Source organism: Rattus norvegicus, chromosome 11 (genome assembly GCF_036323735.1).
Source record: "Rattus norvegicus strain BN/NHsdMcwi chromosome 11, GRCr8, whole genome shotgun sequence".
In the NCBI taxonomy this organism is placed as follows: domain Eukaryota; kingdom Metazoa; phylum Chordata; class Mammalia; order Rodentia; family Muridae; genus Rattus; species Rattus norvegicus.
Genome location: NC_086029.1, coordinates 41,566,074 through 41,582,568, shown reverse-complemented (window position 1 = coordinate 41,582,568; position 16,495 = coordinate 41,566,074). Strand labels below are relative to the sequence as shown.

The 16,495-nt window shown below is 38.4% G+C and overlaps 2 protein-coding genes across 2 annotated transcripts; one reads left to right on the top strand and one right to left on the bottom strand.

Annotated features, from left to right (window-relative positions):
- Positions 1–5,527: 5,527 nt before the first annotated feature.
- Positions 5,528–6,672, bottom strand: Krtap13-2 (keratin associated protein 13-2). The gene has a single exon (NM_001109325.1). The coding sequence runs from the start codon at positions 6,616–6,618 to the stop codon at positions 6,094–6,096; it is 525 nt and encodes a 174-aa protein (NP_001102795.1). The 5' UTR covers positions 6,619–6,672; the 3' UTR covers positions 5,528–6,093.
- A 3,164-nt stretch (positions 6,673–9,836) lies between these two features.
- On the top strand, positions 9,837–10,624 carry Krtap14l (keratin associated protein 14 like). The gene has a single exon (NM_001408809.1). It carries the CDS (start codon positions 9,837–9,839, stop codon positions 10,347–10,349), a length of 513 nt encoding a protein of 170 aa, NP_001395738.1. The 3' UTR covers positions 10,350–10,624.
- The last annotated feature ends 5,871 nt before the right edge of the window (positions 10,625–16,495 follow it).

Sequence of the window (16,495 nt, the reverse complement as noted above, 5' to 3'; positions counted from 1 at the left end):
AGCATCATGAGGAAAGATAGACAACTCTATCCATTACCTGTCTTTCTCTTTCTACATAGGTTCAGTAGTGTTCCATTTTCCTTGGCTAATTTTGTGACTTTGTTACTAGAAGTGAAACATGTTCTGTAATCCACAGAGAAGAATATTGGAAAATGAGAAATCACACTGAGAGTACAGTCTTTAGTAGATTTCTCAGGAAACACACCCCAACTTCAGTAAAGAAATAATAACATTGCTCTCATAACATACTATAGCAGATCACCACTAACAATGTCAAGAGGAAGATGAAGAATTTCTTGGACATGATGAAATAAATGTTAGGGTAAAAACACAGGGGTAGCTCAGAGTTCTTTCTATGAGTAAGTTACAACACACATAACTATACTGTACAGAAAATTATTCAAGTGAAACTATAATTACAGAGAGATTGCTGAGTTCCACATTTGTAAACCAGGAAGCACACAAATATGACCAAGATGAAAACATGGGTCACCACATCTATTTATGAGAGCAGATAAATGGCCTATCTGTAGGGTGCATTAAGATTCTGAACATTTTCAGTTAAACACAACTGAGTCCAAATCTCAATGTGGCCTGTAACTGCTTCCCTGGAAACTTCTCTCTTTCTCTTAGGTAGTGCCTTCCGGCCTCAGATTCATCTTGAGTCTCTTTCTATCCCAGCAACCTGGTCTACACTACTACCAGCTGCTTTCCCCCACCACCTGCAAGCTGGGCTCCTTTCTGCACTGTCAGGAGACTTGTACTGAGCCCTCGAGCAGGTCCTACATGGTATCCAGACCCTGCCAGATGCCCTGCGACTACCCCAACATCTCCTATCTCAGCAGTTCCTGTCATGCAACCCATGCTGATCTCTGGCCTTTGACGTCAGCAGCTGCTACTTGCTGGGTTACAGAGCCAGACACAGCATATCAAGTGGCTACAGATCTCTAAATTATGGAGTCTCTGCCTTCCTTTCGCTGTATTATGGATCTGAATTCTCCTAGCCAGTCCAGTTGGCTTCTAGTATCTCCCATTATTCTTGTTAGAGACCACGATTTGGGACTGGATCCTGTGGAATGGACTGTTATGTTTCTATATTCTCAGCTTATTAAAGTCTTGCTTCCTGTAGCTTTGTTTTCTTGTTGCACTTCTATCTCCATCGTCTCATTAATGGTTCCTTTCACCTTTATGTTGGATTAATAATGTCTAATTCCCAGTTATGGCTCTTTACATACACATAAGCATTTAAAAATGGAATGTTTAATCCAATAAATTGGTACAAGTTGACACCTCAATATATTGTTCCCATTATTATCACGTTGGTTTTAGTTTCTGAAATTACATATTTAGGAGACAATAAAGATGAATGTATTTCCTTAATTGTGTTTTGTAACCAAAGTGACATTTTTGTTGTGTTACTGGATATTTTTCTTTATGAAGGAGTCCTTAATAATAGGAAGACTGTCATTTCATTGCAAATTAGGCTCAAAAACAATGATGATTTCCTGATACTTAAAAATACGATTTTTGGCTATATCAGGAAAATACAATAATAAAGATGTTAAATGAAAATTTCAGCATCAATAGTAAGGTATAAAATGTATTGGGTTCCATATAAATAAAGACAAAAATATTTAAGTCCAGTGTGTGAAAGGAAGTGCTCAGATAACCGAAAAGCTTGGAAATTTCCTTAATAATGCTGATATCCTCACGTGCTGTGTTTTGGGAACCATCCTGAGCCTCTGTTTGAAACGTGTAAGGAGAAGCACACCAATCTCAGGGGAGAGAGAGTTGGTTCAAGAGCTGTGATGTCTTCCTAAAGCTCCTCCAAGGCTCAGCTTCAATCAGGTTAGAGGTCATGTAGTTTTTCTTGTAGATTTTATTCCTTTGCCTTGAACAGAGTGAAAAAGCCAAGCTGAAGTCAGAGATGAAGGCGCGGTTTCACGGAAATAAAACTAGAGAAACCACCTAGTGCAGTGGTGCACTGGCCATACGTTCATCAACTTGGCAGCAGGAAGTTATGGTTCCAGGAACAGGGTCAGAACTAACCAGACAGAGGAGCACAAAGGTTGACAGTTAGGGACAATAGAAGTTGTGAATTCAGAGTAGTAGTCAGGGATGACATGGGCTAGTGGAACACAGACCACAAATTCTAAAACAGAGACCAGAAGCTGTGGAGTCAGGAATAGAAGTGAGTTGTTCAGATTTGAGGAGAATGAGTATCAGAATAGAAATGAATCCAAGTAGAGGATCTGGTTCTGGAAGGCCAACCCAACCTCAATGAAGGAGAGGACCTACCAACGGGGTGCTGAATCTCAGAAATCGAGCATACATGGAAGAGCAGATTCAAATATCCTCATAGGTGGTGATCCAGCTGAGGGCAGCCAAAACAGCCTGGAATGGAAACCTGAACTATGGGAAGCTTTATACTAATTTCAACGTTTATACTATGGAGTCATAATATTAAGACAATATGTCACTGACACAAAACAGACACAAGAAAAATGAGAGAGATTAGAGGGTTCAGATTCACCCACACAAGCAAGTACAGGTACCTAACCTTTACTGTGGTAACAAGGACAACTTTGTCCTTGAAGAATGGGCAACCTTTTTCACATATGGTTCTAAACATAAAGAAAAGATGGACCCTTCCTTATTTACCACCCTGCACCTCACTTAATCCCCACGGGTCAAGGACCTCATTATAACACCTGAAACACTTAAACTTCTAGAGAATAGAGTAAGGCATATATTTCAATTCACAGACACAGGCATGCATCTTCTGGATAAGATTTCTCTAGTCCATGAAGTCAGTCTAACAATAGACAAATGAGAAATCATGGAATCCCAACATTTTCTTGTGGAAAGGACAACTTCGGTTAAGTGAAGGAGCAGCCTACTAATTGGGATAAAATCCTTGCCAGAGATCCATCTGGTATTTCAGTCAGTAGGTTTTCGACAATACAAATAACTTAGAGAACTAAACATCAATAAAACAACCAATTAAAACTAAGCTGTGGAAGTAAGAGTACTCAGTACAGTAGAAGAGGGAGAGAAGAAGCAAAAGAAATGTTAAAGGTGTTTGAAAAGGCCAAAAAGAATCATATTTTTTAATTTACCTGAAAATTATTTATATAGTATATGTATATATACATGACATATATGTTTTATGTATTTATGTGGATTATATAGATATAGACGATATAGCTATATTATAGATACATATATCATAAAGCCCTAGTACTAGCTACGAACAATAAGAAACCCCTTTTGAGTTGTTGTTCAGGAGAGTCCAACAAACTCTCAAAACAGTATTGATAATGTCCTTGTCCTTGGTGCCTTCCCAGAAGTTAAGTTTTATTTCCAAAAACATGATAGACTATGGACCCAGAACTTGGGCATTTTGATTTTATTTGAAAGCCTACTCTGTGATTACTGGCTTTCAGAATACCAGAGACTGCTATGTAAATTGCAAAAGGAGGGAGAAACCCATAGTCACACCTAGCTGGACACCTATAAACTACAATGACCAGCATGGCAAGATGTCATTAAAGGTGCCACAGTGACATTCAAATCTTGGTGACAACCAAGAGGAGTCTAATTGGACTTAAGGCCCAGTTCAAGGAAGGAAAACCCTGCAATACCTCCTCCTGAAAATTATTAATCCAACATGATTCCTAACTTCATTCTAAAAACTTAGAGTAACCTCCCATTAAGTGTATCTTTCATATCTTCTGAAAGAGGCTTCTTCCTGCAGTGATAAAGACCATTACCGAAACCACAGTAAGTTAAAACTCAGAGGCTGATTGTTGGGTGGCAAGTCTTAATGGGTACTTCTCCAGCACAACTCCAGCTACCAAAGTTCAGGGAATAGCATACAAGATATTAAAAAGATTGCAAGAGACAGATAAATAAAATTCTACTCTTAGATTCTGTTTCCTTGAAAACACAGGGAAGCTATACCTGTGATACCTCAAAAATAATGTTGCCTAAATAGGACTAGAAAAATTCGCACTAATAGACATGCTATTGTTAAAGGGAAAATTCTATTGGAAGCCAATCCCAGATCAAGAACTACAGGTGAACAAGGAATGCTGAAAGATAGAGAAAGTCTTCCCTGGTGATAAGATTCCTAATTGGCTATCCAATACCAAGCAGTGAGTCCATACACTTGGTAACATACACACAAGCAATACTAAATAGACTAAACAGATTTTATATATCTATATCTATATATATGCATATATATATCAATAATAAAGTAAAAATGCCATTGCTGTGAGTATGGACTAGGGGGTTGGAACATGGAAAAAATTAAAAACAGGAATCAAAAAATAAATAAAATTACACTTTAACTGTAATTACAAATATTAAATCTCATAAAAGAAACACAAATGGTTAGCAAACACTTTCCAATTGTCCAATGTGAGCTAGGGTGATGGCTCAGTAGGTAAGATTACTTGATACTCTTGAAGAAGATACAGGTTCAATTCCAAATCCCACTTCACAGCTAACAGTTGTTTGCATGTAAAGTTCCAGGATATCCAATAACCTCTTCTGTCATCTTCTGGCACCAGACACTCAGGTAAACCACATGCATACATGTAGACAAACATTCATACATATACATAACTCCCTGAGTTATATAACTTATTCTTGAAGGTGGAATTTTTAACTGAAACCTGACTACTTTCATTCCATGGACTAGAAGAATATGTACTTTTCAAAACCCTCTGGGAGTCCCTGGAATGTTACATTCCAGCTTTTGCTTATAAAAACACTAAAATAAACACTTTTCAAAAACCAGATTTGAATTTTTTTCAAATCTTTTCAACCTTTAATTCTCATGATGCCTGTAATGCCTTCGCTCTCAGATTGCACCCAGGTGTGTAGTCTCAAGTCGTCTTTGAGACCCAGAGTGACAAAGAAGAAAAACTCAAATTATCCTAGATACATGGCTCTTCTGTTGAATGAAATTGACTCTTGGGGAAGCATTGAGTTGTCCCAGCTTCTTGTGAGCACAACTCACTTGATTCTCCATACACATACATAGAGATGGGATGCAGGAATGCTACCCCAAACTGGAGAAACAGGGATATTGTCATTAACACCATACAGCTAACTGTCCTGAGAACTGTTTGAACTCAAGTTGTTTCTTGTCTGAAAAATCTATATTCAAATTCTAGATAGAGATAAATGTTTGTTTGTGTACAAACTTTACCATACGAATCATATAATATCATATCCTGGGTACTTGCATTTCCAGTTCTCATGTTAATGACTAATTTTCTGGGTACAGAGGAACTCAATGCCCTCCAATCTCAGCCATTCTCATTGTAGGTTGGACCCTGTTTGCAGATGCCAATGAATGCCTTCCCAGAACTGACTACTCCCACTAACACAGCCCCACGGACAAAACAATTATCCAGTCTAATGATCCTGCTGATTGCTATTAAAGACTTACAAAGACTTAACTGAAAACTCTACAAGCAAAATGGTAAGAATTCGAACGATACATTGAAATGTCAGATTGCAGAAATCAAATTTATTTGATTAAAATTTTCATTTTTTAGATGAGAGCCAAATATATATTTGAGAGCACACACAGGAAAGCATATTTTTTTTGAGTTATCTTGAATCCGAGAATCTGCCAGAGGTTGAGGACGAAAGAAGTGGTTGATGGACAGTTGACAAGACAATGGTAAGGAATAAGAACAAAAACAACAGCCAAAGGACGTAGAGACTGTGACTTTGATGTTGAAAGACTAAAAAGATGAAACAGGTGCATGGAAAACGCCGGATCCAATGCTTCAATGTGTGAGCTTGAAGTGGAGTAAAAGCCAAGTACACTGAGGAGAACAACCTGGACCCATAACTGGGGGACAGGAAGCCACGCGCTCCATAATGCAGAGATCCAAAGCCACTGGATCTGCAGCACCTTGAGTAACAACATCTAGACAATATCAGTTTACCCACTAATCTCACAATCTGCCAGAATTTAGAGAAGAGAGAAGCTGTTAGTGGAAGGGTGGTAAGATATCAGGAATGGCTAAGCAGGAAAACATCTTGAGAGCATAGAATGATATAGGAGGCTTAACAGTTGGTTCCATAGAGGCCTAATCCACAGATTGGTCGGTAACAAGGTTGGCAGGAACTAGAAGCCAAGTAGGTTGGGTAGTAGCATCTGGACCCATAACTCAGGGAAGGGAAGCCATAGACTCCACAATTCATGGATCCGAACCCACTAGATCTACAGCCAACTGGGTAGCAGATTCTAGATCCATAACCCAGGGAACTGCAGCTTCTGGACCCAAAGCTCAGGGAGCCAGCATATGTCCCCTGGCAGGGACTGCAGGGTGTGTAGCTCCTGGGGTAGTAGCAGGGCTTCTGGCAGGGGCTGGACACCACACAGGACCTCTGGCAGCTGGTGGGCTCGATGCAGGTCTCCTGGCAGCCACTGTTCAGAGAGGATCCAAGCTGACAGGTGCTGGGAGAGCAGCTGGTAGTGGTGTAGACCAGGTTGCTGGGGTAGGAAGAGGCAAGGCAGGATCCTGAGGAGGGCAGGCAGCTCCTAAGGGAGCGGGAGGAGAAATTTCCAGAGCAGCAGCTGTAGGCCATGGTGAGAGGAGATGAGAGCTCAGCTGGATCTAAGGAGGAGATTGTGAGTTTGAATGTCACCTTGTGGAGAGCAGGGTTTATATACTCTCAGAAGCAGGTGTGGTACCCAACAGGGCCGTCCTGACATATTTGTGTGCTTCCTGGTTTACGAATGTGAAACTCAGTAATCTTTGTAATTACATTGCATTTGCATAGCTTTCTGCACATCATGTTTATGGGTGTTGTCGTTTTATTAAAGTAAAAGATCATGAGATGCCATGAGATGCCATGACTGTTTTACAGTAATGACTATTGTATCATGTCACCCCCCCCAAAAAAAGCCCTCCTTTTCCTCTTTTTCTCTTGGCATATATTTTATGTTTTGTCATAGGATGTTATGAGGAAAATAGTTTTCTTCACCATGTGTGGCATGACTATAATTTGCTGTCCTTCCTGTTAATGAATTGGCATCATTACTTTGTGTTTTCTAATGAATGGACTGAAGATGGGTCTTACTTGTCCCCACCTTTCTCGTTTTCCAGTATTCTGTGTGGATTATGTGACATTACGTATGTGGTTTAACTCCAAGGTCAGAAAAACAGTATTAGCCAAGAAAAGTCAAATGAGATTGAACCCAGGAACAGAGAGAAGAAAGTTGAAGTTTTTAAGACCAGAAGTGACAGAACTGAGGGGCTGCATCACAACCATGGGGCTATATCAGTCTCTGTCTTACCTCTCTGTCCTGAGTCCTCTCAAAATGAGGAGCTCTAAATAAGAAAACAATGTGCAGAAACATCAAATTATGCTTATACTGTTTAAAAATAAAACCTGTTGTTAGATACCAGAGAATTCATATTGATGTTTATTTCTTGGCCATATGAAGTAGAGTTGATAAGTAGTTTTTTCAGTGGCGTACATACTTTACATTTTTGTTTAAATCTTAAGAGAAAGATACAGAGTGAGACAAAAAGAGAGAGAATGTGAAATTGAATGAATATGAAGGGTCTGCAAGTAATTGAGAACAAGAGAAATGATCAAAATATGTTACATGAAAACCCTCGTTAATAAAAATGTGATTTAATTAATCAAAAACAATTAAACAATTAAGAAGTCAGTTTCACTCAGGACTTTATATCCAACCTATATCCAGATAATGTCTGGACAAATTTTGGACCTTCCTCATATAACCATGTACGTGTCATAGGAATAAAATTGAAATGTGCATGCTTTTACAATTATCGCTTAGTCCTAGCAAATGAATGTGCTGTTTCAGTTTTGTGCAATTGTTTTAAATAACTTTTATGCATACTAGTAATATGAGGGTTTGGGGTTTTTTTACATATTTAGTTAAAGAAAAAATGAAAACAACAACATAAATAACACAACAGCCCACTGGTGGAAAAAACAATCACCTAGGTTAAGGTAAAATCCATTTCCTATTAAATGTAGCAAGTTTCTCAAACCCTGATGATTTGATTTCATAATCTGGTCTTAAGAATCCTAATAATGCTTTCCAAAGCTTTATGACTGTTGTCACCATGATAATAAAAGCCAGACATCTTTATAATAGATTGAGAATTGTATGAGGGAGTTCATTTGTCATTGTAATACTTACATTACTTGATATTATCCAGCCAAATGGAACAATTTCAGCAGTTAACACGGAAAATAGTGAATGTGAAAAACATGCGTAACCCAAGTTTTGTTGGGAGTCATGGCTTTCCATACCTGTCAATCACAATTTCCCCAACTGGCTAGTCTATATTACTAATAAGTTGTGATTTCATTGACTCTTAACCATGTAACTTGAATATGTATGTGGAAGTATTTTAGGTTATTTTTTAGGTGTTGGTATAGGAAACATTGAATTGCTGGGAATGTGCGTGATTGATAGATCAACATATCCTTTCCTCTGCTAACATTAAGCAATTATTTTTTAAACCAGTTTTTTATTTTTACTCTTAAAGTGTGCGCAGTTATGTGATAACATTAAAGATGCACCTAGAAGATAGTATTTAGATGTGGCCTGCACAGAGATCCCAAAATAAAACTCTAAGCTTCTACAAATAAGCAAACAATTGACAGGATTTTCTCTCTCAACCCTGTTCCACGTGTTGAAGACATAATATGTATCTCAATTCTGATATCTACCAGAAACCATTTTAATTATCAAAGTTGTGTAAGGTGAGATTTGTTGAGACTTTTGAACTTGTTGTTCTGCTCCAGACTCTCTTCTAAGAGCTCAACGAAACGAAAAGTCCTCAAGAGCCACAGAGCCTCTGTATGTTTCCTTAGTTAGAGACCATAGTCTGCACCCTGGGTTACAGTTTAGCATCAGCATCTCTTAGAAATTCTTCACTTTACCTAAACTTAGTCACTCTCTGGGATCAGTTCTTGCAAACAAGCTTCTGTGGAACCCACAAGATACAGGACAATAGTCAACTGGGCCTCTTTCCCCGAAAAGTTAAAACTGACTCACTCATGTTGGTATAAACCAGATAAGAACCCAGTGGCACCTCAGGTCACCTCAGGCCATATCAGATACATAGGTTATGAAGTAGTCTCCTTCTTTCATCTCTTTGACTCCATTCATAACAGCCTAAAATGTCCCGTGCTTATGATTCTGCTTCAGTACTGCCTTTGCAGCCAATGTAGGTTTAATCACTGTGTTTTCACTCTCCTTTTAGGTTCAATCTTATTCAATATATTTTGCTCCTCCGTAGCTAGTGCAGGTGAAGTACAAGGGGAATGCCAGGCATTCACAGAGAATAATAATGGAAATAAGAAATGATGCCAAGGGTTAGTGTTCCAAAGGGAACCCAAAATGATGCTTGCAGTTCATTAACTAAAAGAAGAGTGATTTCTTCACATTGTCTCCTATGGGGGAAAAAGTATATTCTTCAGAACCTTTGGGCAAACACATAAAAATCAGACCATAAGTAAAAACAGATTTTTCCTGGACACCATGAATAAGTATCGGTGTAGAACAGTCATAGCATCCATGACTGGCTCATGGTCATAGCTATAAGAAAATTGCAACACTCATAAATACACTATTCAGAAAACTATTCACGGACGACTGCACAGCTGTAAACCAGGAAGCACACAAATGCATCAAGGGTGAACCTCTTGGGCACCACACCTACTACTGAGAGTATATAAACCCAGCTCTCCACAAGGTGACATTCAAACTCACAATCTCCTCCTTAGATCCAGCTGAGCTCTCATCTCCTCTCACCATGGCCTACAGCTGCTGCTCTGGAAATTTCTCCTCCCGCTCCCTTAGGAGCTGCCTGCCCTCCTCAGGATCCTGCCTTGCCTCTTCCTACCCCAGCAACCTGGTCTACACCACTACCAGCTGCTCTCCCAGCACCTGCCAGCTTGGATCCTCTCTGAACAGTGGCTGCCAGGAGACCTGCGTCGAGCCCACCAGCTGCCAGAGGTCCTGCGTGGTGTCCAGCCCCTGCCAGAAGCCCTGCTACTACCCCAGGAGCTACACACCCTGCAGTCCCTGCCAGGGGACATATGCTGGCTCCCTGAGCTTTGGGTCCAGAAGCTGCAGTTCCCTGGGTTATGGATCTAGAATCTGCTACCCAGTGAGCTGTGGAAGCAGTGGCTTCAGATCCCTGAATTGTGGAGTCTATGACTTCCCTTCCCTGGGTTATGGGTCTAGAACCTACTACCCAGTGTATGTGGATTCTACACGATTTCAACCTTCTTGTTATACATCAATCTGTGGCACTGGCTTCTAGAAATTAAACAGTTAGGTCTCTGTATTCTTACAATATCAAAATCGAATTCTATACATCCTGTAGACATGTTTACTCATTATCTTCTATCATTTTTCCTTTGTCTTTCCACTAATGATTTTTTTTCCTCTTCTACTTCTGTTAGAATATTAGATTATTGTGCATTCCCTATTAGGCCTCAAATATTATGCTATTGAAATCAGCTATTTCATGTTCAATCCATCCTACTTGAAAACTGAAATTTTAATCCAATAAATTTGCGCAATCTGAACCCTCAATGCCTTGTTGATGGTGTTATTATGTTGTTTTTATGCTCGCATTTATGGGTTGGGGATTCAATTAAATACCAATAATCCAACTTGATTTCGAGAACAAATAACTTAGTTTTGGCATGTTCATATTTTAATTAGTGAATAATTGAAAGATTGTAATTTGAATTGTAATAAGGATCACAAAAGTGAGAGCTGCCTAAAATTGATGGACATGAATAATTTTTTCCATCCAAATTACGATAGTATATAATTTACTGGGTTATGCCTGTTTTCTGAGAGAACAATTTAAGTCTAATACATGAATATGAATTTTCAACTAAATTCATATCAAATTCAACCTTGAAAGACTCTCAAGATATAAACTTGCTTTATCAAAAATGCTGCATCTCTGACACCAGAGTTTAGGCACTGTTCCTGCCCACTTTCTCAAAACATATGAAAGGAGAATGACAGTTACCTTAGGTGGTAAAAACTGGGTCCAGGAATTGGGGCAACTTCCTGAGACTTTTCCAACTCAGCTTCAACCAACCTAGAAAAATGCTAAACAGTTTTTCTCCCCTTGTCTAACTCTGTTTGTCAAAGATTCAGGTGTAGTTTGCTTGTAAAAGGAACCAGGAGAAGAAAGTTGACCCAAGGCGATAGTGTACAGTCCATTAGTACACCAAGTTGGTCCAGAAGAAAGTCATGGTCTCACAGAACAGATCAGAGCTGACCAGAGCAGGAGCACCTAGGCTTCAGTTTCAGGACTTCCTAAGTCATAGACCAAAGGAAGGGGTCAGAGATGAGTCTGGTCAGCAATTCTATAACACAGAGTGGAAGTTATGGACTGAGGGTAGTACTAAGGTACCCAGACTTCGAGAGTTCCACAGCAGAAGTGGGGAGAGGTGAGAAGTGAGGATAAGATTATGTTGCCCCAACGTAGCCACTCAGGTCTGGAATTGAGAGTGGCTACCTGTGGACCTCAGCTACCCAACACATCCTGTATTGGGATTCATTTTTGTTTGTACATTTGGTTGCCTTTATTTAGTCAAGTTGGGTATATCTGTGTGTTTTTTGTGTATGTTAGACTTGTAATGTACATCTGATGAAGTACTTTTAAAGAATTTGGTGACCTTCAAGTCTTTTGGTTTAAAGTTGACATTGTCAGATGTGAGGTTATCTACAACTTCTAGATAGTTGTAGTTCCCAGGACCTAGTTCCCAGGTCCATATCTTTGAAATACTGGCTTCCATCATTTATCCTAAAATAGTGTCTATTGATAATGGCAACATGTATTCCCTAGAGACAGATAAATAATGGGTTTTGTTTTTAAGCCAATTGGTTAGTTAGTAAGTTTCTATTTGAAAAGCTGAGATCATTCAGTTATACCTCAACATTTGGTATTTTTTTTCTTTTTTTTTTTTTTTTTTTTTGGAGCTGGGGACCGAACCCAGGGTCTTGCACTTGCTAGGCAAGTGCTCTACCACTGAGCTAAATTCCCAACCCCAACATTTGGTATTTTTATCACTTTGTTATTTTAGGGGGTTTCTTTATACTAATAATTTATTGATTTGCTATTGTTTATTACTTGCCCAGGTCCCCTTGAGTCTGTTCATATTTCTCCTCAGTTCAAATCTTTCTAGTATGCTGTAGAGCAGCAGACATAGCGACCATAAAGTGTGCTATTCTGTTTCTATCGTTGGCAATTCATGTTATCTTTTAATTTAATGGATAGTTTTTCTGGGTATAATAGTATGGGTTGGCAGTTCTATTCCTTTAGAGCTATAAATTGAATTATATCTTTGTAAGAACTCATGACCTTAAAGGCTTCTATCCAGCAATCGTGCATCATTCTAATGAGCCTACATTTGTCTCTTACATATTTAATATAGTTTCAGTATTCTATGTTTTTAGTATTTTGCCTATATTCATGATGCTTCTCTGATCATCTTGTAAACGTGATATTCTGTAGCCCTCTTATACCTGTATAGACATTTCTATACAGTTTTAAGGGGATTTTTGTTAGTATTCGCCTTCTGTGAAAACAATTTGAAAGTATTTTTCCCCATCTTGTTCCAAAGTTTTCCCATGCAGCTTCTATATTTCTTTAAAAATTTTATCACTGAAGTTTACTGGGTGTTCCAATTACTGCTTTTCACTAAGCCTGTATATTATATTGTCTAGGCAATCTATTCTTTTAATGAGACTTTCCACTGAGGTTTTAATGAAACTCATTGAGCTTTTTTGTTTTTTGTTTTTTTTAAATTTCCAACATCATTTCAGCATAGGTTTTCTGTGCAATTCCATTTATTTACGAATTTTGTTTTTATATTTCATTCAGATATTTGCTTTTGTTCCCTTGGAGTATATCTATGTCTTGTTCAGTTGTTTGAACATACATAAAATCACTACTATAAATTCTTTGTCTGGAATTTTCTCCAGGCCTTCTTCATTATGACTGCCGTAATATTGTGTCGCTTTTGCTTCTACACTGGAACTTGAGCATCTAGCACATTTTGTTGAATATATTTCTCTTTCTAATAGAGTTTATTCTTCATGTAAGACTATACTAGTTTCTGCACTGATTCAATGAATAAAGGAAAACTGAACTAACCTTCAAACATTTCATTTAGTCACGGTGCAATAAATTAGCCAGTTATCAATAATCACAGAAGCAACAGAAAGTATACAAACGTATAGAGAGTTTACAACACACTATTAAATGCAGCATGTAGTTATTAAAAAAAAAAACAAAGAACAACAAATAAAAACAACTCCCACCAAAGCCTGCTACCCACGGGCAACAGTGGTCTGTCTATCCAGCCCCGTGGGGAGCAGCAAGTGGTAGTTTGCCCTGGTTCACTAAGCTAGCTGCTGCCTAACCGAACTGCTCCGCATTCCCGATTCACCCGGCCCCTGTGGCTAGCCTGCAGAAACCGGCTTGCTGCTCCCACTGATTTCCTTTGCCCAGTAAAATGATAACTCCGGAGATTTGTATTAACCAACCTGATTGTAACAGTAAATCTTCAACCCCAAAATGCCCACGCAAAGACCACAAAATTCAATTGCTGTAGACACGAGCTGCACACCTAGATTAGACAAATGTGTTCTACATTACTCAATCTTTTGTCTATGAAATCCCCAGTTACTTATGGCTCCTAGGACCACGTGGTTCCGGCTTATCCTCTCCCGCAGGTTCCATCTTGTCTCTCCCATCTCAGCTTCTTCCTGGTCTCTCTCGGTCTCTCGGTCTCTCGGTCTCTGGTCTCTCTCTCTCTCTCTCTCTCTCTCTCTCTCTCTCTCTCTCTCTCTCTCTCTCTCTCTCTCTCTCTCTCTCTCTCTCTCTCTCTCTCTCTCTCTCTCTCTCTCTCTCTCTCTCTCTCCCCCCCCCCACGCCCACCTCTTCCCCTCTCTGAAACTTTCGGCTCCGCCCCTCCTTCCACAGCCCAATCATGCGCTGTAGCCTTATCTGACCAATTAAGATTTCACCTGAGTACAGGCACCCTTTTGAGGAAACAGAAACAACAGAGAGCACTCCACTACAATTAAATGATAGCTGTGATACCGAAGAAATGAATATGAAAAGAATCCACAAAGTAACATCACAATGAAAACGTAACCTACCAACATCTTTGAGGTATAACAAAGGCAGGAGTATGAGTAAGTTTTATAGCAGTAAGTTTCTACATCGGAATCTTAAGCAAACTGTAATTAATAACCTAAGAATGTAGTCTGCCGAAAATTAAACCTAAATGCAGTAGATTGAAAGATGACTAAAATCAGGAAAAAAATATGTAGTGGTAACAACAGGAAGCTATGAAACCAATATGCAATAAGATAGCTCTTTGATAAAATAAAGAGAGTGGAAAACTCATTAGCTTCCTCAGTAAAATGAGAATGTGACACAAATAAAAACAATGTTGAAAAGAAAAGAAAAAGACATTACAACAAATATCAATGGGATCTGGAAGCAAACTGAGGACAAAAACACAGAAAACTATGCTTTATTTCATAGTGTTGGGAGGACTAAAAGAAGTTGCAGCATGTGTAGGTACACATAACATATAAAAATTAAAGCAAGAAGAAATAAAAGATTTGTAAAAGTCTGTAACTAGTAATGTCATTCACTGAAGCCTTAATAAAAAGTCTTCAAACTGAGAAAGACACAAATCTAAATAAATTCATTGTAGAATTTTATCAGAAATTCGAAGAAGTATTAACACCAATATTACTCAAATGTTTGATGAAATGGAAAAGGATTGGACATTACAAAATCCTTTTGATGAACCCAGTTTTACACTGACATCAAAATCAGAAAAACAACAATAAGTAGATAAAATTACAGGTCAACTTGTCTGATGAAAATATTCTCAATAAAATACTGGAAAGGCAAATTCAATATGAAATCAAAAATCCTATGACCAAGTTGGCTTCATCCCGAAAACACAGAACTGGTTCAATAGACTTAAATCAATAAACATTATCCATCACACAATTAGACACAAAATAGAAATAATATATTCACATCAATAGATACAGAAATTGCCTTTGGAATAATTAAAATTTCCTTCATGATAAACATTGTAAAGAAATTAGAGATGGGGGAGTATACTCTGACATAATAAAGCCTACATATGAGAAGCCTGTAACCATGGTTAATGGAGAGAGACAGAAAACATTTGTACTGAGGTCAGGAAAGAGCAGTGTGTGAACTCTCTTCATTCCCATTCAATATAGTCTTTAAAAGTCTTAGAGTGGAAAGAAAAGAAAGATAAATCTAAGGATACAAATAGGAAAACAAGAAGCTAATCTCTGCCTGTATTCAGATAATATGATTTCACACATAAGAGGCCCTAAAATTTCTATTGAAAATACCCTTAGAGCTGATAAATACTTTCAGAAAGGTGACTAAATAAAAGTTAACACGCAAAAATCAATAGCCTTATTGATTACAAAACACACTAAAAATATCAAGGAATCAATCTTGTTCACAGCCACAGATGCATATGTAATAATCAACATAAACAAGAAAATGAATGAGATTCCTACAATGAAAATTTTAATACAATAAAAATGTAAATTAAAAAAGAATCTAAAAGACAAAAATGTTCTATACTCACGGGTCAGAAGAAAACAACCATCTTGTGAAAATGGCCATCCTACCAAAGGTAATCTACACATTCAATGAAATATTAAGGGAACTTCTAGGCCCATTCTTTATAGACATAGACAAAACAACAAAAATATATGAGCATGCCCTATGTGAAATCATACCATCAAGCTATAATATTAAATATTAAAAACAGCATTGGTGTCAGAAAGGTCTAAAGATCAACAAATATAACATAGAGTTTTTAGATATTAAAACAAACAAATACAGATACCCAGATTTTCAATGGGGATGACCTTAGCCGAAATGCTCAACAGTGGGGAGATAGAACCTGGAGGAACCACCTCCATAAGATAGACAGGTACCCCAGTGGAAAGATGTGACCATCCTAGAATTGTTTCTGTCTAAAGGAAATGTAGGTACAAAAATGAAGCAGAGAATGAGCAGCCCAACTTGGTAGCCATCCCATGCCAGGCACTAAATCCTGACACACTAATACCATGTTATGCCTAGCATGGCTGTATTCTGAGAAGCTCTACCAACACTGACACTGACAGCCAAACTTTGGACTGAGGTCAAAGACCCCTATGAAAGAGTTAGGGGAAGGATTGAAAAAGCTGAAAGGGGTGGCAAACCCACGGGAAGAACAATAGTGTCAACTAATCCAGACCCCTGGGAGCTCCCAGAGACTAAGCTACCAACTAAATAGCATATATGGGCTGGTGTATGGCCCCAAGCACATATGTAGCAGAGGACTGCCTTGTCTGGCCTCAGTCAGAGAGAATGTG